This window comes from Oryctolagus cuniculus, chromosome 16 (genome assembly GCF_051225735.1).
Source record: "Oryctolagus cuniculus isolate XC-2025 breed Fujian yellow rabbit chromosome 16, ASM5122573v1, whole genome shotgun sequence".
NCBI lineage: Eukaryota > Metazoa > Chordata > Mammalia > Lagomorpha > Leporidae > Oryctolagus > Oryctolagus cuniculus.
In genome coordinates this window covers 71095674-71119137 of record NC_142882.1, presented here as the reverse complement: position 1 = coordinate 71119137, position 23464 = coordinate 71095674, and the positions used below count along the sequence as shown (strand labels likewise).

The following is a 23464-nucleotide window of genomic DNA, read 5'->3' as shown; positions in this document are numbered from 1 at the left end:
CATCAGAACAGAAGGCCACGCACGAAACAGATTTCAAATGAAACCCCAGTGACCTGAATCCCATATTTAATTCACGATTGCTTCCTAAGCCCCTCAATCAATCATCCCACATGCAGAGCATATGGGTCCCAGCTTTGAACATATCAGGAGTCAAACGGAATTGCTGGGGTTGCACATGGCTGCAGGGATTATTCTGGAACAGAGTTTACCGGACAATCTCTATAGCTGTTTGGATGGCTCTGGCCTGTGTATCAGCGTCTCTCACAAATATTTATCCTAATAAAAAGAATTTAAAATTTTACCATCATTTTTTGTTTTAGCAAATAATTATAATGAATGGAAGTTAATGTAGGTTTTGTTAAAATAAAACACAATGCATCCCATTTGTCCATTGTTAGAGTACTTTAAAATGCAAACATTTCAAATTAATGTTGGGCCTATTTATTTTTCTTATCTTTTTGCAAAAATAATTTTCATTTTTTTTCCAGGTTAACCACATCCCAGAGAACTTTGATTTCCTTTGTGCTGTCAAAGGAAATTGAAGAGAAAATCCAAAAGAAGCAAAAAGCCCATATGACTGTCATTTTTTTTAATTTGTTTCAGTATAAAAATTGAAAAAATTTCAAAGTAAGCTTTTGTGTTCCCTCAAATCATATGAGCCAACAAAATATTTTCTTTTGTGTTGTAATATTACTTAATAATATTAAATGAGTTTACAGAAAATGAATTTATAATTTGTTTTTCTGAAAATATTTATTATCTGTGCTGATTTATTATGTTTGACGAGTATAAAGTTGCTGAATTTTTTTATACCAAACTATTCTTGTTTGTAAACTGCCCATAAATCCCAACTTGTTTTCTCAGTGAATCTTTCAATAAAAATACTTTATTTGTACCTTCCCAATGTGGAAGGGTGTCAAATGGTTTCACTTATGTTGTTCATAATCTACTTTAAAGCCTATTGTCTGTATGATATTTTTATTCTCCATATATAACTAAAAAAAAGATACATATTTCTGTTATTTAACAACTAATTGCTTCTGGAGGGTAAGTGGCACGCCCAGACGGCACACACGTGGAGATGAACTGTACTGATGGGAACATCTCCCATCTGCCAGACCCGGGCTTTGCTGGCCAGCCGCTTACCTGTTACGTTATAATCATAGTGGTAGCAGTTTTTGTTCAGGCTGCAAGGTTCCTTCTCAACAGCATCAGGGCAGGATCTTCCCTCATCAGCAGGTTGTCTGATGGGATCAGCTGACCTTTGCCGGAAACTGCTTTGACTGCAAGGCTTACAAAGTACAACACAACATCTCAGGTGAATATTTGGCCACAGAACATCTGGTGCTTCAGGGAGGGCACTGGAGCAGGAGGTGCAACACTTGGGCCACTGGCTAACTTGAACAAGTCAGCTAACTTCTCTACACCTCTGTGTTTCCATATATGAAATGAAAATGTTGGATGAGATTCTGATGTCCCAACTAGAAATAAGATGTCTACATAGGGGCCAGAGTTGTGGGGTAGTGGTTAAGCCACTGCCTGTGATGCTGGCATCCCATATGGGTGCCATTTGTGTCCCGGATGCTCCACTTCTGATCCAGCATCCTGCCTGGGAAAGCAGCGGATCTGAGCTCCTGAAGCCCATGTAGGAAACCCAGATGGAGTTCAGTTCTCCTGGACTTGGCCTGGCATAGCCCCAGCCATTGTAGACATCTGGGGGGTGAATCAAATAGATGGACGATCTCTCTGTGTCTCTCCTTCTCTATAACTCTGTCTTTCAAATAAATATTTAAGAAAAAGACTGTCAAAAAACCCCCACTACTCTGCACAACACCTCACACCTACACACATACATATGGTCATATTTATTAGAATAGAATAATAGAATTATAATATTATAAATTATAAAACACTTATATAATTTTCTGAAAAATACTGATCTACATTTCTCTTAAATTTTTATAATACTGATTTATAATCTTTGGCAAGTTTTTATACTAACTTAATCATTTATAAACTGTCACCCCATAATTTTCTAATTAAACATCTTCTGAAAAAGACCTCTTTCAATTTGGTATCTGTGATTAAAAACATTTTTATTTGCATCTTCTCCAAGTAGGAAGATGTCTTAAGTAGGATCATAAATTTACCTTTATATATAATTTATATATATTATATAGTCCTGAAAAAAATTTTAAGGGTGAGACTACCCAGTTTTTAGAGATGTTAGTTTCTAATGAATATTTACTCATGCACACAAACACAATTTGGCATCTGAAAAGATGAAATTATAAACTATTAATAGGTGATACATACAAAAAATGTAAAATCTTCACAGCAAAACGTGGAGGCAACCAACCAGAATGGGAGAAAATATCTGCAAACTATTCATCTGATAAAGGATTAATATTTAAAACTATAAAGAACTCAAGACACTCAGCAAAAACAAAACAATCCAATTAAGAAATCAGCAGAGCATACAAGCAGGCACTTTCCAAAGGACGAAATACAAATGGCCAGCAGACACATGAATAGATGCTCAGGGCCACTAGCCATCAGGAAAATGCAAATACAAGCCACAGTGAGGTTTCACCTCTCCCAGTTAGAATGGCTATCATCCAAAAATCAAAATGTAACATGCTGGCAAGGGTGTGGGGGGAAAAGGTGCCCTAAACCACTGTTGATGGGAATGTAAATTAGTACAACCATTATGGAAGACAGTATGGAGAGACCTCAGAATCTGAAATAGTTCTACCATATGACCTAAAAATTCCACTTCTGGGAATTTACCCAAAGGAAATGAAATCAACATATGAAAGAGTTATCTGTACCTCCATATTTATTGCAGCTCAATTCACAATAGCTAAGATACGGAATCTACCCAGATGTCCATCAACTGATGACTGGATAAAGAAATTATGGTATGTATACACAATAGAATACTACTCAGCCTTAAATAGCGAAATCCTGTCTTTCACAGCAAAATGGATATAATTGGAGACTGTTATGCTTAGTGAAGTAAGCCACCCACCATGGTTTCCCTGATTTGTGGTAACATGCAGAATAAGAAAAAGTAACATATATGAGTGAAACTGACATTTTGAGACTTGATTATTGTTTATAGCCCTTGTCTACACTCCTGAGGAACAGGGGTTTTTCTACTGACTACTTGTTGAGTTGTTTATTTAGTGGAGATTTAAGCTTGTGATTATAAAGTAAATTGAAAGTATGTCATTGCAAAATTAAAAGCAGCACCATGAGGGAGGAGAGAGGACGGGCGCGAGGGAGGTAGTGTAGGAAGTATCATTGCGTTCTTGAAACTGTCTATGAAACACTTGTGGTTTGTTCACTTTATACAATTAAAAATCAGCAGAAATAAAAAGATTGACCTGCCATTATACTACAGTTCTCTGAAAACACTTAGTTTCTAAGAACAGAAAACAGCCAGGGATAAGCCTCCTTGGACATTTTGAGGCCTACAATAATAGTCTCCCCCTCCTCTGCTCCCACTGTACTCTAGTCCACTGGAATAACTCTTACTGCTCTTATATACAGTGAATTAGGCAAAGACCTTGCTCCTTTCTACAATGAGAGTGCGCAGTGAGAAGACCCAATGTCACTGTATGTTATATATTCTCTACACTTAACACAGTTCCTTGTAGATGGTAGCTGCTTAATCAGTATTTGTTTAATGAAGGCATGACTGAAGGGGAAAAAAAAAAAGATGAATTAAAGGTAAAATATGGGGCAGGCACGGGGCCTAGCAGCTAAGGTGTCGACTGGGATGCCCATGTCTCGCTTTCAAATACCTGGGTTTTGATGCCCAGCTCTGACCCCTGCCAACAATTTCTTGCTAATGCAGACCTTAGGGGGCAGCAGTGATAGTTCAGGTCACTGTGCTCCTGCCACCCACATGAGAGACCACGATTGAGTTCTCAGCTTCTAGCTATGGTCTGGCCTGGCAGGCTTCTGGGGAATGAACCGGTAGATGGGAGTTTTTCTCTTTCTCTTGCTTACTTGCGCTCTCACTGTTTCGGTGTCTCTCAAAATGAAATAAAATTGATAAAATAAAAACACACACACAGAAAGCAAAATATAAAGCCCAAGTAGCAGTTACTCAACCAGCTGATTTGCTTCTCTCATTCCAAACATTTCCATGGGCAGGAACAGAAAGTCTGTCTCACCAACTCCTTTATAAGTGACAGAACCTCAGTAACTCTTTTAAGATGATTATCCTTGGTCATTTAAAACATAAACCAAAGAGACAAAATTCCAGTTTAGTGGTTGCTGTTACTAGAACCCCCAACTCATAAGTTTAATAGGAAGTGTTAGGAAACTGGCACAGTTGCAGTTTTATCTATGGTGTGATCTACACCCTGATTTACATCCTATGCCCCAGTTCCCGCCGCCATGGCTGAAAGCCAGGTGGCCACAAGGCCCAACTACCTGTGCCAAGCTCCACCCCCATCCTAATGGGATTTGCTGCTCCTGCTTCTCTGCCCGCCCTCCGGCAAAGTTTTAAAAGGGCCTGTTCCTGAACACATGGCTCTCTTGGCTTCTCTCTTCTCTTTTGGCTCCTCTCCTCTGCTCTCCTCTCGCCTCTCTTCCTTTGGCTCTCTCCTCTCCTTGCTAGCTCCTCTTCTCTCTGTCTCTCTCTTACACTCTCCTTCTCTCCCTTTTTCCCTCTTCACTCCTTCCCTCCGGTCTGCTGAGTTTTCCCCAATAAACCCTTTCCCTTACCCTGGTGTTTGGTGTGTTTTGTGACGGCCCAACAGAAATACATAACAGGAAGGGGTCCAAGTTCTCTATTCCCTATCTTATAAAAATAGAATCTCTTTGCCCCAGAATCTGTAGCAGTAGGAATTTCTCCATTAAAAGTATAGTTAGACATTGTGGAATATAGTCCAGCTGTCTGGGGTAACTTGAGTTCTGATGCTATGCAATTAGAATAGAAAACCATTTGAATACTCTTGTTAAACAGTTGCTTCTTTATTGCAATTTGACATATATTTAAGTCAACTGGCAGCCCTGTTTTGCAACCAATCAGCATCTTTAATAGTGTTAACACTGATGGAAAATCAAAATTGATTTCCTTGGAACACATGCATCATAAACTCTTCCTTGAAACTGTCCTATACTATATTTCAACAAATTAATTTCACAATAGATACATTTTCTCCATGTTTTTGAAGCCTTTTTTTTTTTTTTTTAAATATACAGCTTTACATAGTTGCCCAAGGACAAACCAAATTTCCTGCATAAGCAACCAGTTTTATTTCAAATGATTTTCTGCCAAGAGTCCCATGGAAGAGCTCCTACTGACTGTGGAAATCTGGAAGCTTTGTAATTTGAAATTCTCAGCTGGTTTTTCAGACCCAGAGAGACACGGAGTCAGTGTGTGGAAAGACACGGATGTATGGCTTAGGTCTTTCTAGTTGGCTTCTTACCCAGGATCTTTAGCTTCTTAGTAGTAGCCCCCCTGCTGCAGTACCCCTACGGTGTGAAAGATTATTCCTACCATTTAAATAAAATGGATTGGGCACAAAGCAAGGGTTGACAATAACCTGACGATTAAAGTCCCTCTACCAGGGCTTCATTCTTTTTCCCTCTTACCTGGAGAGATCATTATCGCCACTGCAGCCTGCATCATGCTGTGTATTTACCAGGCAAACTGAAAGCATTTTGTGCTGGCTTAGGAGGATGGGCTGGGGAGGAGCATAAAGCTTGTAAGAGGTCCAGCTGTCCCAGTGTGGGAGGAAACACTGACTTTAAATGGCACAGTCATAGAATGAAGTGGCTGAGAGGACACACCTAGCTTTGGGACACATGCCACATGGATTTCACATGGAAGTTATGGATTCCTTAGTGATTTATTTAAAGCTTTAATAATAAGGAATTAAACAGACTCTGTATTAGTAAGATAGTGAATTGTCTCACCAAAACACATCGGGTCCACGGACCCCATTCAGACATCACGCAGTCCTCGGGACACGGCAATTTGCACTCTCTGGAGCCCAGGGGCATCTCCTCTGGGTCACAGAGGTAATCCTCCACATGTTCAGAAGGGCCGTCTGCTGTATTCTGCATGCACCTGCAAGAAATCATAGAGAGCAGTGAAGGAACTGGAACAGTATGAACAATGGCCAATCCCCAGCATGGTGGTTTTCCTGAAGATACCATCATGGGGTGGGAATCAGGAAGCTTTATATGTCACAAATAAAATTCTCCAAAATGAAGACATAAAAGGATCTCTGCTTCCTTCAAAGCTGAATGATTTCAATATATGCCTTCATGCAAGATCATTACCTTTTATGTAATAGCCACTGGGTAGATGTCAATGCTGCCTATCAGGTGAACTTCCTTGGGAACAAGAGGTCATTTACATTCATATATGAGGCAGGAACTAATGAGTAGTCCAATGGTATTCATGGAAGGGAGCAATTCTGGCATAAATCCATTTTTTTCCTTCTCACCAAAATAATAGATTCCATAGAGAAGGCAGAGTTGATTCAAAAGTGATGGAAGATTGGGCACACCGCAATCCCTACAGGACGGGTTTCAATAAGTCTCATCAAAGATAACTAGAGTCATTAACTCTTTTTTTTGTCATTTAATGTAATTTTTGCCTCTTTTTTGCTTTTAACCTTGAAAGAAAGCCAGAAGCAAAAAGAAGTTACAGGAGCTGGTGCTGTGGCGTAGCAGATAAAGCCACTGCCTGTTGTGCCAGCATCCCATTTGGCCTCCGGTTTGAGTCCTAGCTGCTTCACTTCCAATCCAGCTCCCTGCTAATGTGCCTGGGAAAGCAGCGGAGGATGGCCCTAGTGCTTGGGCCCCAGCACCCATGTGGGAGACCCAGAAGAAGCTCCAGGCTCTTGGCTTCCAATGGGTCCAGCTCCAGCTGTTGCAGCTATTTGGGGACTGAACCAGCAGATGGAAGATCTCTCTCTTTCTGCCTTTGCCTCTCTGTAACTCTGCCTTTCAAATAAATAAATAAATCTTTATTTTTTTATTAAAAAAACACAATTGTAATATCACAAATATTCTAGGAATGGTCATTTGGATCTTTCTACTTTCAAAACATTTAAAGAATGTTCTGTTCATAACAGCTTGAGGAAGACATGAAGCTGACACAGCATTTCTGTGTTGGATTTGCTGCTAAGAAAAGGTTACAGTCTTGGTAGATGCTGACACCCTATATAAGGATTAACTTGTAAAATTGCTATTGATCCACAGTTAAGCATGGATGTCCAATACTCTATTAAATAGCTATGTACATAAAACTTTACCTTCAAAAGCTTTTCTCTTTAATATTATACAAGTAATATATTCCTTTTAGGAAAATCAGGAAAAAATAGTAAAAATTCACATAATTCGATCCCTTAGAGTTAAACCACTCTTTTAAAAAACAAACTATCCAGACTGGTGCTGTAGTGTAGTGGGCTAAGTCTCCACCTAAGGCACCGGCATCCCATATGAGCATCAGTTCGAGTCCCAGCAGCTCCTCTTCCAATCCAGCTCTCTGCTATGGCCTGGGAAAGCAATGGAAGATGGCCCAAGTGCTTGGACCCCTGCACCCATGTGGGAGACCTGAAGAAACCTCTGGCTCCTGGCTTCAGATCAGCCCTGCTCCAGCCATTGTGGTCATTTGGGGTGTGAACCAGTGGATGGAAGATCTCTCTCTGTCTCTCCCTCTATCTGTCTGTAACTCTACCTAATAAATAAATAAAATCTTCAAAAAGCAAAAGACTATTATTTAAACTTATATTTGCATTTCATGAAATAGGATCAAATTTTACCTATTTACCACTTGACAAAAATCAACAATTCATTATGAACCTCTTATGCTATTAGTATTCTAAGATATATATATTTAATGACTGTGTTTGAATTTCATTACTTGAATGTGCCACAGTTGCTTAAAAATGCCTTCATTGTTGGATTTTACTTATTTAATTTGGAATTAATAATATTTTTAACATCCTAGAATATAAAAATCAATATTTAGATCAAGTTTTGAGCCCAAAGGAAAGTAATTTAACTTTATCTGAATTCTTCACATTTTTTGCGTTTCTCCTTTCCGAAAAGCAGGAATTATACCGTGAGGGAACTGAACTGTACTAGGAGTATGTAGCGTGGGACTGCACTGGAGGTGAAGGGCGAAGCCTGGGGCCACCACAGGTAGGGCTCGAGGGGTGCGTTGCTGAGGATTCAAACAAGAACAGTACTGTAGTCCATTCATCATCCCCACGTGCTGACAATTATAAAAAACGTCCATTTTATCCCTTCCCACCAGAACACACCACTCCTACTCACTCCTTGGTATGCCATGCCATCCTAGTAGAAAGAAAGTGGATAGATTTAAACCTGCTAGTTTATAGACTCACCCATTCAAAATGTCACCTGAATGCTTGCATTCAAATTGGACATTTTGACCTTAATTAGCAGAGGATAAGGACAGGGAGCTGCACTACTCAGCCAGAAAGAGATAGGAACACTATTACATGATCAGAGATCACAATCAATATTGACCTTCTCTTTCCTCTATTTACATTAATGATGTTTACTGGAAAAATAAATTGATTTGAAAAGTGTTTGGAGATGTTGAGAAAATCCATTTAGCAAGCAGAGCAAAGTGACATGTACACAGACAGGTGAAGGAAAGCTAGAATAACAGTGTTTTTATCTCTATTTTTCTCTCATTCACTAGAAAAAGACACTGATCAAATTCTTAAGGTAAGAAAAATATTTTTAAATTTTATGGGAAAAAAGTTTTATTTGGAACACTGGTAGAAAACAGAATCTCCATCTTTTTCTTTTGTTTTCTGTTCTACTTATCACCCCCCACCCCCACCCCATATCTGTTCATAGAGGAAAAACAAATTAAGACTTGAGCTGGGCTTTTGAAAAAGCAAATAGAATATTTTTCACAAGTAACAAAGCTTTGCATAGGTTTATATGCAAACCTTTTATAGTATTAATTCTAATTTTTCTATTTGAGAAATATCAATCCTAAATTCACGAATATTGGTTATTGGTGACAACAAACTTCTTCGTAACACAGGATCATCAACTTCTGGATGCTTTATATTTGTCTTTACAGCGTGACCTGACCAAGGTCAGGAGAAAGTGGAATAGTTCAAAAGAGTGACAAGAGACTTGGGTTTGGATCCCAAACTCTAGTAGTTTGAATTCTCCCAGACAAGTTGGGTGTTTTTGGTACATTACTTTGTATTTGAGACTCTAATCTAGAAAATTGAGATGAAACTCATGCACTTGTTTGACAGAGTTTTAGAACCCTTAAGGATCATAGGACAGATGTGTCGCTCCCCCATTCGCGGAGGAATGACACAGGACCCTGCGCTGTTCTTTTGTCTGCTCGGCCCTTCCCGGGTTGGCTGCCGACCCCTCCGCCTCCGTGGAGGGGCGGCACCCCCTGCCACTTTCCCCGCTTCCACAGGGGAGCGGCACACCGCCGGCCGGCTCTCTCGGGGGCTGCTCAGATGTTCCTTCAGATGTTCCTGGTGCATGTTGTCTCTCTCCTCCTTTATAGTCCTCTTCCACCAATCCCAACTCTGCTACCCACACGCCGAGCACGCTGCTCTCCTCCAATCAGGAGCAGGATCAGCTCTTGCAGCTCATCAGTCAAATTGGCGAGAGGCAGCTGCGTAGAAGTTCACTCCTCCCCAGCGCCATATTGTGGGAGAGCAGATGCATAGGATAAGTCTTAATTCCAGTAACTTAGTCTAGTCTCAGTTGCTCCCCACACAAACGCTCTATGGAAAATTGAATAACTATCAAATTTGTATTAGGCTTTAGGGGATTCCCAAGAATCTGACAAATTCCCTGTATGGAGAAACACACAGAGTTTAATAAAGGTGGCAAATATTCAATGTAAACTCTTTTCAACAGAGCAAGGGGTATTTGGAGTGCTACGAAAGCAGCGTTATGTGATGGAACTTTCTTTAATGACCAAAATCTTCTTTATCTATGCTTCCCAGCAACACAGCCACACGTGGCTGGTAAGCACTTGGAATATGGCTAATGTGACTGAGGACAGGCATTTTACATTTTATTTAATTTTAGTTTAAAGCACAATATCCCCATGGGGCTGCTATAGAAAAGCCAGTGACAGGCAATGGGCAGCCGGGGCTTCGAAGGAAGGATCCCCGGATGAGACAAAAGTACTCAAAGTCTGATAAAAAGGATCCAGAGTTTAAACAGATCTATTGAAAAAATGCACTTAGTGATATATGTGACCTTTAAGAAAAGTTACTGGAGTTGAAAATCTGCATTGGTTCACTGTGGCTTCAATGTGCTACTCCTTCCCTTCACGACAATCTGCAAGCGAAAGTTCCAAAGCCACAAGGGCAGGAAGCAGGTCCTCTGGCTTCCCACACACACAGATTCCCCAAACAAAAGTCTGAAGATAGTTTGACTCGGGATCCTGCAGGGGTGTGGGGCACACATGCAGTTGGGAGGTGACTCTGTGTCTTGCATCTTTGTGTGATAACGCTCGGCCTTACCTTACTTTTCTGGTTTGCACTCCCTCTCCACAGTTCTCCCTCATATTCACAAATGTCACCTTGCAGACGCTCCAGGGCTCCGTGACCCATATGTACTGGCTGCAGTCACTGTGGCACGGGACAACCTCATAGACCTGCAACACACAGGGCTTTCTGTGATCTCAGGGAGTCCTGGGGAGTGAGTGGGAAGATGTCCACACCACCTCAGTCATCAGTTCATTGTTAGCTACCTTAATCCTCCCCCTCCAGCGCATATTCTAGGTTGGAATAGACAGAAATCTAGTGGCAAAGGGCAGAGCTAGGAGTGTTGTATTCTGTGTTCACTGGCCTCATCAGGTAGCCTACCTACTTTCCTGGGCTGACCCTTACAGGACTGTATTGTAATTTCCTGGACTTGGTATTCTTCACAGTTTTGTGCATCTCCAATACTCAGGCCAGGCACCTCATATGCTAAGTACAATACAGATTTTGTGGATGGATGAATTATAGGACTATATAAATATAGCTGTTTGTCAAATAAATACAACTTAGCCTGTTTTCCACATAAATATTACGAGAGAGAACTTCAAAAAATTTTTGGAAAAATTAAATTAAAAGATAACTATTTTAGAGAACAATTTAAAATCCACATATAAATGAGGGTGTCTTCAAAATGTTCACTAAAAATGAAGTTGTTGGAAGAAAATGTAAGGGAAATACTCCAAGACACTGGTGTAGGGAATGACACCTTGCATAAGACCCCCAAAGCACAAGTAACAACAACAACAACAACAAAAACAACTAAATAAAGGGGACTCCATCAATCTCAGAAGCTTTTTGCATAGCAAAGGAAATGATCAATAGAGTGAAGAGATATCCAGGGGCCAGTGCTGAGGCGCAGCAGGTTAAAGCCCCAGCCTGCAAATGCTGGCGTCCCATGTGAGTTCCGGCTGCTCCACTTCTGATCCAGCTCCCTGCTAATGTGCCTGGGAAAGCAGAGGAAGATGGTCTAACTTCTTGGTCCCCTGCACCTATGTGGGAGACCCAGAAAAAGCCCCTGGCTCCTGGCTGCAGATTGGCTCAGCTCCATACATTGTGGCCATTTTGGGAGTGAACCAGTGGATGGAAGACCTCTCTCTCTCTCTCTCTCTCTCTCTGCCTCTGCTTCTCTGTAACTCTTACTTTCAAGTAAAAAAAATAAATCTTTAAGGAAAAAAAAAGTAATGGGAGACTGATTAATGAACTAACGGGCCCATTTTTTTTTTTTTTAAGCAGAGACATCCAAGAGAATGGGTTAAAATATTTGCAAACCAGCTACCTGACAAAGGCTTAATATCTCGAATATATAAGCAACTTAAACTCAACAACAAAAAAACAATCAATCCTGTTGAGAAATGGGCAAAGAACTTTAATAGTTCTCAAAAGAAGAAATACAAATGACCAACAATTATTTTAAAAAAGGCTCAACATCACTAGCCACCAGGAGAATGCAAATCAAAACCACAATGAAATATCATCTCATTGCTGTCAGAATGGCTAAAATCCAAAACAGAGAGTAACAAATGCTGACAAGGATGTAGACAAAGGGGAACACTTATCCACTGTTGTGGGAATGTAAATTAGTGCAGCCACTGTGCAAAACAGTGTGGAGATTTCTTAAAAAACTAGAGATAGACCTGCCATATGACCCAGCAATCCCACTACTGGATGTATAACAGGAAGACTTGAACACAATGTATCAGAGAGACACCTGTACCACCACATTCACAGCAGCACTGTTCACAATGGCCAACAATTAGAACCAACCAAGCTGTTCATCATCAGAAGAATGGGTAAAGAAAAATGTGAAATATATAGATAATGGAATATTAGCTACAAAAAAGAATGAAATTCTGTCATTTGCATCAAAATGGATGCAATTGGAAGACATAATTTTGAGTGAAATAAACTGGACCCAGAAAGACAAACACTGCATGTTCTCACTCATATGTGGGAGCTAACATTTAAAACATAAATTAATATAGAAAAAAGTCTGTGTGTATCAGTACTGCTGCAAATACAGTTTTGTAAAACTTTGTTTTATACCTTTGTGAAACCAATGATTAAGAAAGTTATACTACTATAGTTTTAATGATCTGTGATCACTTTAAAATTGGGTGAAATGCTCCTTTTCCCATTCAATTATTATTTATAGGCATTGTCTTTTTGCTTTTTACTTGTTAAACTTCTTATATGGTTAAGCCTTTTTACTTAAATTTAATGTTAATTTAAATTGTGTTATCTCAAAAACAAAAAAAGGAAGGAAGAAGAAAGGAGAGGGGGGTGGAAAAGAGAGGAAGGGTGGGGGAAGGGAATATCATTATGATTTTAGAATTGTATCTACAAAGCACATTGAATCTGTTAAAAACTAAAAGAAGATTAAAATAAAAAATTTAAAAATTATATAAAATAATAAAATCTTAAAAATGTATTATGGAGCAAGTATGCATGGATTTCAAGATTTTTTAAATTTCATATTCCATAAATTTTCAAAGTTACCACATAATAATGAGAATACACAATTTTTGTATGTTTCACACAGGAAACTAAATTTAAAGATAAGAAGTATAAAATCAAGCCATCTTATTTTTTTTTTTTTTTTTACAGGCAGAGTGGACAGTGAGAGAGAGAGACAGAGAGAAAGGTCTTCCTTTGCCGTTGGTTCACCCTCCAATGGCCGCCGCGGCCAGCGCGCTGCGGCCGGCGCACCGCGCTGATCCGATGGCAGGAGCCAGGAGCCAGGTGCTTTTTCCTGGTCTCCCATGGGGTGCAGGGCCCAAGCACCTGGGCCATCCTCCACTGCACTCCCTGGCCACAGCAGAGGGCTGGCCTGGAAGAGGGGCAACCGGGACAGAATCCGGCGCCCCGACCGGGACTAGAACCCGGTGTGCCGGCGCCGCTAGGCGGAGGATTAGCCTAGTGAGCTGTGGCGCCGGCCAAATCAAGCCATCTTAAAACCAGCCCTCAATCACTTAAGGCATGGAAATAAGGTCTGACATTGGTCTCAGTTTACCCAACTATGGCTCAAAGAAGCAAGGACATATGAAACAAAGCAAGTTATTTGTGCTCTGGGGTCCACAAAGGCATCCAGTCCCACATTTGGAGTGGCATGTTTGATTTCCGGGGTTTTGGAACAATAAACCAATTAAGCTCTTTTCTCAGTCAGAAGAATAACTAAACAAAGGAAATAAATGGCCCATAACCCACTTACTTAGCCATTAATGAAAAATCTTGTGTAATATTTTTGTAACCTACAATAGTCCAACTCTACCTTCTATTCTTCACACACATATATACACAGACACTATAACATATGAATGTCTTATACCGTTAAATATAGAAAACAGTTTTAAACAGCCCTTTGGAGCCATTCTTTTGTGCCATTTCCAGGGGACTAAAAAGCCCAAGAGAAGGGAATAAAGTGGAGCTATCCCAATAGAAATAAAACATGCACCATTGGAGAGAGATTATTTATGATTACTGCCGTAAGTGATCACGTCAAGGTTTGGAGCTGTGTTAAAAGATGAGTAAAACACCACTCTACCATGTGTGGGGAAGGGAAAAACTGACGGTGAAATGATGCTCTTCCTAATCCTTTGGTGGCTTTCATTTTAATCTCCTTCTTGGACGTGAATACAAATCAATTCACAGGAATCTCTCCTGCGGGTATCCAGCCCACCTGCACCTTCCCCCTCTCTGTGGAAAGCAGGAGAGCATTGCAAGGGAGCCACTGCCCTGTGGGTGAGTGAGTGAAGCTTGCTGCCCCTCACCTTCCCCTCAAGCCCTGGTATTAAAATAAGGAAACTCAGTAACTATGCTAGGAGATAAAAAGAGAAGCTACAGAAAAAAAAAGGAAGGAAAAATGTGGTATTTTCTTCCTGTATGTTAGAAATGACGATTGCAGGAAAAGAAACCCATTCTCAGAAATCATGAATTAAAAAAAAATTCATTAAAAAACATGAGTTTTAAGAGTTCTTACCTGTGCCTGGAGAAGTGTTCAACAGGAATGAAGAAAAAGCAGGAAGACAAAGATAAATAAACATGTCAGTATATTAACAGAACACATGTTCTAAACATATGTTTCATATATTACCTATATATGAAAGAGTTTTTTATTCTTTTTTTTTTTTTTTTTTTTTTTTTTTTTTTTTTTTGGTAAAGGATTGGAACTTTTTTTTCAGGCCTTAGGGGAGAAAAGCCAACTACTTATTGTTGAAAAGTAAGTTAAATAAACAAGTATTACAAACAGCACAGCAAAGGAATGCATTAGATGGACAGGATGAGATAATCTTTGAAATCAGAATCACCTCAAAATACACATTACGGGGAACTGAGCTATGATTGCAAATAACTCGTGAACCAACTCATGACTGAACTATTGGTTGTATATGGATGTATCTATAAGCAAGCTCAGTCTTAATCAATTGATCCATCTGCTTTTTAGGAAACTAGGATTTGAGGATTTGCTTATTCAATTGGAAAATGAAAGCTCAGAGATCATTTCCAAGTCAATGAACTACTGATTATTTTATTGAGGAATGTGTGAATTATAGTAAAAACTGTATGATTTACAATTTTCAACATTAATACAAAAACTTGCATTTTATTTTTCTGAATATTTCACTAATACATAAATTCTTAGATATTTCTATTTTTAAATACAGAACACTTATGCTCAAGGCTGAATATTCAAAAGCCTGTTTCAAATTTTAGCTTTGGTTTTCAGTTATAAGTGCTTTGATATACCTCCAGTAGGCTGATAACAAGCATATAGATGTCCCTATCAAACTAGCCATAAGGTTACATCAGAGTATGAATGTTACAGAGAAATAGTTTAGGTCAAAGAGTTCTGATAGCAAGACAACTCAAGTTAGAATAAAGTCTTGAGCCATTGTAAATTTAATCTTACATGAAATGATGAGACAAATTCAGTTTATTTTTATTGCAGGTCTGTCTACCCATACATACTAAAGTCTAACAGGTATGAGTAAATATGTGATTTTTCTTTATTAAGCGGTGACTCACCACTTATCAATATTAAATTTGCTATTAAAAATAAAAGTTTTCAAAACTTCTAAAGAAATAGTTCTTGTATTTTTGTTAACATTTCATTTCAATTATCTTTATTACATGTGTATAATTCAAGCCATGGAATTGAATTTTCTTCTTTGGAAAGAATTCACTAATATCTTCGAAATACAAAATGCTCTATGACTAGGAGGCTTGGTTACCAGTAGATGGCAGTGGTGGAGTACTTGTTCCTCTGTTGAGTGAAAAGGATAAATTCAGCAACTTGGGAAAAATGGAGATTCTTTGAGGGTACTTCCTAAGGAATTTAATTCTCCACTGTCTTTTATCTTTATTTACTTTATTTCAAAACGTCCATTTTCTCCACAGCATTGTTTTACTTGGGCAGCAAAGGATGTGTACTGGTAAGCAGAGTCTTAAGAGATTAAAATTAGACAGTCTATGGATGTATGAAACACTTTAGTATTTAAGGACGTGGTTCGTTGTATTGTGATTTAGATTCCAATAGACAATATCTACATACAATATGTGAAATTTATTCTTTGTAAACTCACTTATAGACCAAACAGTTTAATAATTGTCTGATATGTTATTTTACATGTAGGTTAGTCACAATTCCCCTTTAGCCGTTCTACTTTTGATCTGCATTGGAATACAAGTAATAACTATTAACAGTAGTTAGCAAGGAACACATCTGTTCAATAACATTCCAAAAGAAACTGTAAAAGACCAACCACAAAATTGACAGCATACTGGTAATGATTTAGAGGTGATCTTTATGTTTCTTTTTTCTCAATTAATTTTATGTTAAATGAACTTAAGTAAATAAACATCATATTTTTTCCTAAGTTTAGAACTGAAGTCTTTTTTTTATTTGATTTTAAGTCACAGGTAATTGAAATGGCTTTTCTGAGAATCTAGGGAAACTCTAAGGATGAATAAGCTAGATTCAGTTTTATGACAGACTAAATACCTTGACATTATTTGAATGATAGCTGTCATTTTTCTATTTAATTATATTCATATTCATGCACTTTCAGGGTGCCGAATCTCCAGAGAATTCAGAAATACTACATCTTGTTTGGGTAGTAATAACGTCCACATGTTTATTCAGACATTATAAAGATGAAATGATCAAGTTTCTTATGCAGGGGTTATTATTTACTCATTCATTTTGGAGGAGAATCAAGTATCCTACTGCTCTCCGTGCCAGAAAATACCTGGTTGACATGGTCCAGTTTGGGGCAAGGCCTTCCTCCATTGTAGGGTTTTTCACGCAGCCACTTAGACCGGACCTTCACGCCGCTCCCACAGGACTTACTGCATCTTGACCAGTTGGACCACTCGCTGAGCTTGCAGTCTGATGGGCAGGGGATGATGCAAGCCTCTTCAATGTAACCTGAGTGCAGGAAAAGGAGACAAGAGCAATCCCCTCCACCTGTCACTCGCCCCTGCCACCCACCATTCTAGCTGGTTCAGGAGGTCCAAGTTTGACTTGACAGCAGCATGCTCCGTTGTTAGGGACTCAAATTAGATCCTGCAGGAAGACGACACACACACAGCCTGACTCCGGTAACATAACAGCTGAGCGGCGGCCATACGATCTGCTTAGGATGCACGCGCTCACCGTATTTCAACATTTCCCACTTTCTGACAGCTTGTGCTTAATTGACAATAACCTGGCTGCTGCCATATTTTTCTCATGCTGTCAGAATGGTACATTAACAAAAATTAGAGTTCTCTAGGAAACTGTTGATGTCAAACAAGTTCGAGTTCCCAAGTCCATAAATGTTCTTCCTCAAGAAAAGCCAGTCTCTTTCAAATGATATTGGAAAGGACCCATTTAACTTGGCACCTTATGTTCTCCCTTCTTTGAAAATCAAGTCTGAAGAAGAAATATGAAGGTTGTTCAATAAATAACGCCTCATCCTTTTCCTAGTGCTGTCAATTTCAGAGCAACTTCACATCTTGTCTCCATTTGATTCTCTTGAAAACCTCATACATCAGTTGGGCAGGTATGGGTAGTCTAATGGCCAGAGAAGAAAACAAATGCAGAGAGAGAACAGAAAAGCCCAAGTTCACAGGATGAGAGATGAGGAAAGGTTTTCGGAGGTCTAGTCCAATACCCATCCCATCAAAGCAGGGAGCCACTGGACAGATTTGTTTTAGGAAATGGAAACATTTTCCTTGAAAAGTCCTTCACTACAAACTCGGCATGTTGTCACAGTGTGGATTTATCACTACTGGTTTCCAGGCATGAGGGAAAGGGACATTCCTCTGCTCAAGAATCAAATGCATGACTGTCCTCTGACTACGGAGAGAGGTAGTTTTTGGTACAAGAAAATGCTTTCTCATTTTATATCAACTGCAGAGACTTGATTATGAGAATGAATATAATTTATAGACTAATATTTCAAAAATTCATAGAAAATCCATGCTGCTAAAAACTATGCATATATTTCAATGTTTTTCACCAAAATAAATTTAGCTTTTAATATCATTTTCCATAAACTACTGTGGTGTGAAATTGATGGCCAATTTACTATATAGTATTTCCTAGTCTGGTGTAATCATAAATTACCTGGGATGAATAAAATGTACACTACCCCTTCCCCACTGCCAGCATAGATATTCTGATATAGTTCATATGGGATAAGGTCTGATTTTTGGAATTTAATCTATTTTCTTGCATTTAATTAAACTCCTTTTCCACGCTTTTTTGTTAATTTCAGTTTGTCAAGATAATTTTAGATTCACATGCAATTGCAAGAAATATAGAGGTTCTATCTCTATTTTTCCCAGTTCCTCCAATGGTAATCAGAGTATAAATTCAATGAAGATATTAACATTAATGGAATGCATTGAGCTTACTCAATTCCCCTAGTTCTTCTTGAGCTCAGTATGTGTGAGTGTGAGTGTGTAGGACATAAGTGAGAGAACACTGCTGTAAGACACAGGTAGAACCAGTAAAATCAGGGAGATAAACAGATTGTGGCAAACCTTTCTCTGTATTTTTCTTTATACTTATAAAAGATATTCACCCTCTGTTTCAAAATTTTTATTGTGGTCTTCATGAACAAAAGTGCATCTTTTAAGTATAAAGTTCACTGAATGCAGTCATGAAATCCACACTTCAGATACCTGCTGTGTGTTCCATTCCAATCACTGCCACTTCTTATAAGAGCAACAACTATCCTGACTTCTTAAAATCTACAACACGCTTTCTAGAATTTTATGTTAATGGAATCACATGGAGTACATTCATTTGATCAACCTTCTTTAACCTATGTTGCGATATATACTTATATCACATATAAACACATACATAGTTGTGGGGAGCAACTGGGAGCAATTCGGACTAGACTAAGTTACTGGAATTAAGACTTATTCTATGCATCTGCTTTCCCACAATATGGCACTGGGAGAGGAAGAAACAGCTTCTACACAGCTGCCTCCAGTTCAACCAATAAACAGCAGGACCTGCTCTTGATTGGAGGAGAGCAGCGTACTCGGCGTGTGGGTAGCAGAGTTGGGATTGGTGGAAGAGGACTATAAAGGAGGAGAGAGACGGCATGCACCAGGAACATCTATCTGAAGGAACACCTGTGCAGCCCCCGAGAGAGCCGGCCGGCGGTGTGCCACTCTCCTGCGGAAGTGGGGAAAGTGACTAGGGGGAACCGCCCTTCCACGGAGGTGGAAGGGTCGGTAGCCAACCCGGGAAGAACCAGCAGCAAACCCGGGGAGGGCCGAGCAGACAAAAGAACAGCGCAGGGTTTAGTGTCGTTCCTCCATGAAGAGGGGGAGCGACACATAATAAGTATTTCTGCTGGGTGTATTCCTAGGAGATAAAGTGATGTGTCAGAGGATATGCAGACGATATCACCTGATTTAAACAGAAAACAATTTTAAATGGAACCAGAAATTTGCCATGAAGAGCAGGATGCAGTTAATTTTCAGAAGTAGGGATTTGTCCCATTCCATTTAGATGTACCAAATGGTGCTTAGTCAGTTTTGAACTGTTAAAGATAGAAAGAAAGGCCAGTGCTAAGTGTTGAATGTAATCATGATACTGAAGAAGGCCTTTGAAGTAATGAAAATGATGCAAAGGAAAGTATGACAAAGAAAGGAAGGAGTACTTTACAAGTGTTCCCTACAATTTAAAAAGCGAAGCTCCTCTTCAAATAGATTCTAGTAACCTACTGGAACTTTATGCTTTGACTATGAATTGAGGTGTGAAAATATGACCCCTCTTCAGTACTTTGATGGAAATTTATTTCAAATGCCGTTTCTTTTTTCCTATAGCATAGCCAGTAAATAAATTTATTGAATACTTCTGATAGAGCTAATAATATGCTTTGGTTTTGGTTACTAATAGTTTTTGTTAATAGTTTAGTAATGCCAGAGCAATGGCATTCTATGACCCAATCACTTAATAATAATTGTAAAAGTACAATGATTTTCAAAAAAATCCCAATCATTTCCAAATATTATCAATGAGTATGGCAAAGGACATTAGCATTTCAAAGGCAATAAGATATTGAAATATTTCTAGAAGAATTGCATTTTTCCACTTTGGAAAACTGTAACAAGATTGTCAAAATTAAGCCTCTAACCTTTTATTATTTAGTCACTGTAACTGAAAACAGAATCACATGATCTTTCATGCCACTTCTTCACTGAATAACAGACATGGAAATTCTTTCTGTTTTGTCTGCTGAAATATTATGGCATCAGTGAGAAGTAACACGTATGACTTCAGACAGGTTCAATTTATATTATTGAGGAAGGAGATTTAAAACTTTTGTGTCTGATTTTCCAATAGCATATTCCAGAAAACACCTCTCTAATAAAACACAATCTATTAAACTGTTAAAAGACATAAATTAGGAACTGGGATAAAGGCGAAACTGCAGAAGAATATATTGCTCAGTATCCTATTTTTATTTTCCAACGTGTAACAACATTCGATAATGGTGTGTCATGTTTATCTAGCACCATTAAAATCCTTAATGCTACCAGAGAATTGCTACGTAAGCACTCCCTTGCCCTCTCTGCTAAGATTGCTTCTGAGGGCAATTAACACCAGTCATGAAAGATGGAAATACAGAAAAACATCAGAAGCACGCTAAGGCTAAATAAATTGCCAACATCTTGTAGCAATTTATAATTCCCAAGGAATGCTGGAATAAAATAAAAGACTTCACAATTAGGTTGTTAAAACTTTTAGCATTTCGACACTAAATTTGACATTTGAAAAAAATGAAATGCGCCGGCGCCGCGGCTCACTAGGCTAATCCTCCGCCTAGCGGAGCCGGCACACCGGGTTCTAGTCCCGGTCGGGGCGCCGGATTCTGTCCCGGTTGCCCCTCTTCCAGGCCAGCCCTCTGCTGTGGCCAGGGAGTGCAGTGGAGGATGGCCCAGGTGCTTGGGCCCTGCACCCCATGGGAGACCAGGAAAAAGCACCTGGCTCCTGGCTCCTGCCATCGGATCAGCGCGGTGCGCCGGCCGCAGCGCGCCAGCCGCGGCGGCCATTGGAGGGTGAACCAACGGCAAAGGAAGACCTTTCTCTCTGTCTCTCTCTCTCACTGTCCACTCTGCCTGTCAAAAAAAAAAAAAAAAAAAAAAAAAAAAAAAAAAAAAGCCTGACTCCTGATCTTATTTTTTTGAACCCTATATCTATTCTGACTATTGCTTCAGGATGAAATAAATACAAAACACCAGCAAGCTTACCGTGGCAAACAGAGGAATACTGCAGTTGAGATATAGCAATCACCTCATTCATTTGAGTCATGAATATACAGATAAAATAGCTCTCAACCACCTTCACAATTACTAAATTGTGCTGTTGAAAGCTTCCCTGTTGATGGATTAAATATTTCATTTTGAGAGCACGTGGAAAATACTGGTTGGTTCTGATTTACAGCTTTGTGAATGAGTTACCCTGGCATGCCATCTGAAATATCAGGATTAATCCCAGAAGTGACTTCAAAAATCCTGCTTAAAAGTATATTACATATACATGACTGCAACCAGAAATAAAATGTTAGATTTTTATCCATAGTGGTTCTCACAGACTTGAAAAAATTTGAAATAAAACAATTGTTATAAAGATTTAGCCATTTATTTGAAAGGCAAAGTTAGATAGGGGGGAGAGAAGGAGAGAGAGAGGGAGGGAGGGCGAGAGTGAGCGAGTGAAATCTTCCATCCACTGTTTAACTCCCCAAATGGCCTTAATGGCCAGGTCTGGGCTGGTGGAGGTCAGGAACTAGGAGCTTTCTCCAGGTCTCCCACGTGGATGGCAGGGGCCCAAGAACCTGGGCTCCTTTACTGCCTTCCCAGGCACATTAGCAGGGAGCTGGATCAGAAGCAAAGCAGCTGGGACCTGAATTGGCACCCACATGGATTGCCAGCACTGCAGGCGTTGGCTTAACCCACAGAGCCAGCCCCAAGAAAAATAATTCTGTAAACACTTTCCAAATGGTTCCTCTATTCTTTAGCAATTACTTAATATTAGTGGGGCAGATGCTGGGGAAATGACCACTTGGGGCACCCTCACCCTGCATCAGAGTCCTGGGTTTGAGTCCCACCTCTACTTCTGATTCTGCTTCCTGCTGGTTTGCACATTAGGAGGCAGCAGATGCTGCCCAAGTGCTTGGGTTCCTGCCACACACACGGGAGATCCAGCTTGACTTCCTGACTCCTGGCTTCAGCTCTTGTGGGCATCTGGATAGTGGACCAGTGGATGGAAGAGATCTCTATGTCTCTCTGTGTCTCTGTTGCTCTTACTTTCAAATAAATAAACACTAGAAAAAAAATGGCAACTTCATAACCTGGGAAATCCAAATTATTATGTTTAAAACCAAATCTTACATTCCAATGTTCTAATCAAACTCATATTCACTGGATAAAAAGTTACAAATCAAGATTTGACAATTTATTATAGTGAATGGCTCAGGTAAATTTATATAACTACAATGAAATGCTGTTTTAATTTATATTTATGTTTTATATACATATGAAGGTATCTATCTTCATATATGCTAAGTATTTCTAGATTTTCTCAACATTTCAACATCAGTATGAATGGCTGTGATGTTTTGTTATTTTTGCAATTTCAGTACTGAGAGCTTACCCCAAAACCAGGCACATTTGGATTCATTTAGGTATGTCTATGTACAAGTTCATTGTCAAACAATTTCTTGTAGAAAACTCTAAAGCTTTTTGTAGTATAATAAAGAATTTAGCTGGTTTTTGTCTCATTTCTGGAAGGCATAGTCTAATCATGGAAATTTCCCAAGTGAGAAAACTTTTTTTTGAAAGACAGAGTTACAGAGAGGTAGAGACAGAGAGAGAGGTCTTCCATCTGCTGGTTCACTCCCCAGATGGCTGCAACGGCCAGAACTGGCCCGATCCAAAGCCAGGAGCCAGGAGTTTCTGCCAGGTCTCCCATGTGGGTGCAGGGGCCCAAGGACTTGGGCCATCTTCTACTGCTTTCCCAGGCCATAGCAGAGAGCTGGATCGGAAGAGGAGCAGCCGGGAGTGCCCATATAGGATGCCGGGGCTTCAGGCTAGGACTTTAACCTGTTGCGCCACAGCACCAGCCCCAGAAAACTTTCTTATTCATGCTGGGCTCCATGGATCACACAGTGTACTTCAAAAAGTTCATGGAAGAATGGAATTAAAGTAAAAGTTTATTTCGATGTAAAAAAAGTGAACTCTATGGATAGGTGAGGTCTTCAAAAAATTTTGGAAAATGCATCTTATGAAAATTATGCATGGATTTGAAAATTTTACATCAAATTAAACCTAGGTTTTATTTCCACTTTTTCATGAACTTTTAAAAAGTCGCCTCATCTGGGAGTTTATGCTAAAGAGATAGGAAGGAGCTGTGATTA

General features: G+C 39.4%; 1 protein-coding gene across 5 annotated transcripts in view; it reads right to left on the bottom strand.

Moving 5' to 3' along the window:
• Window positions 1–23464, bottom strand: part of THSD7A (thrombospondin type 1 domain containing 7A) — a 689693-nt gene that overhangs the window by 25526 nt on the left and 640703 nt on the right. For 4 of the 5 annotated variants that reach the window (XM_089315677.1, XM_089315676.1, XM_089315679.1 and 1 more), the window contains one exon: window positions 14666–16968. In XM_089315677.1, the coding sequence (XP_089171803.1) occupies window positions 16739–16968 (230 nt within the window). In that variant the 3' untranslated portion in view covers window positions 14666–16738. Of the gene's footprint in view, window positions 1–1146; window positions 1292–5937; window positions 6092–10523; window positions 10658–14520; window positions 14527–14665; window positions 16969–23464 lie in introns of those variants that run through there. The other variant, XM_089315680.1, reaches the window with a different exon arrangement.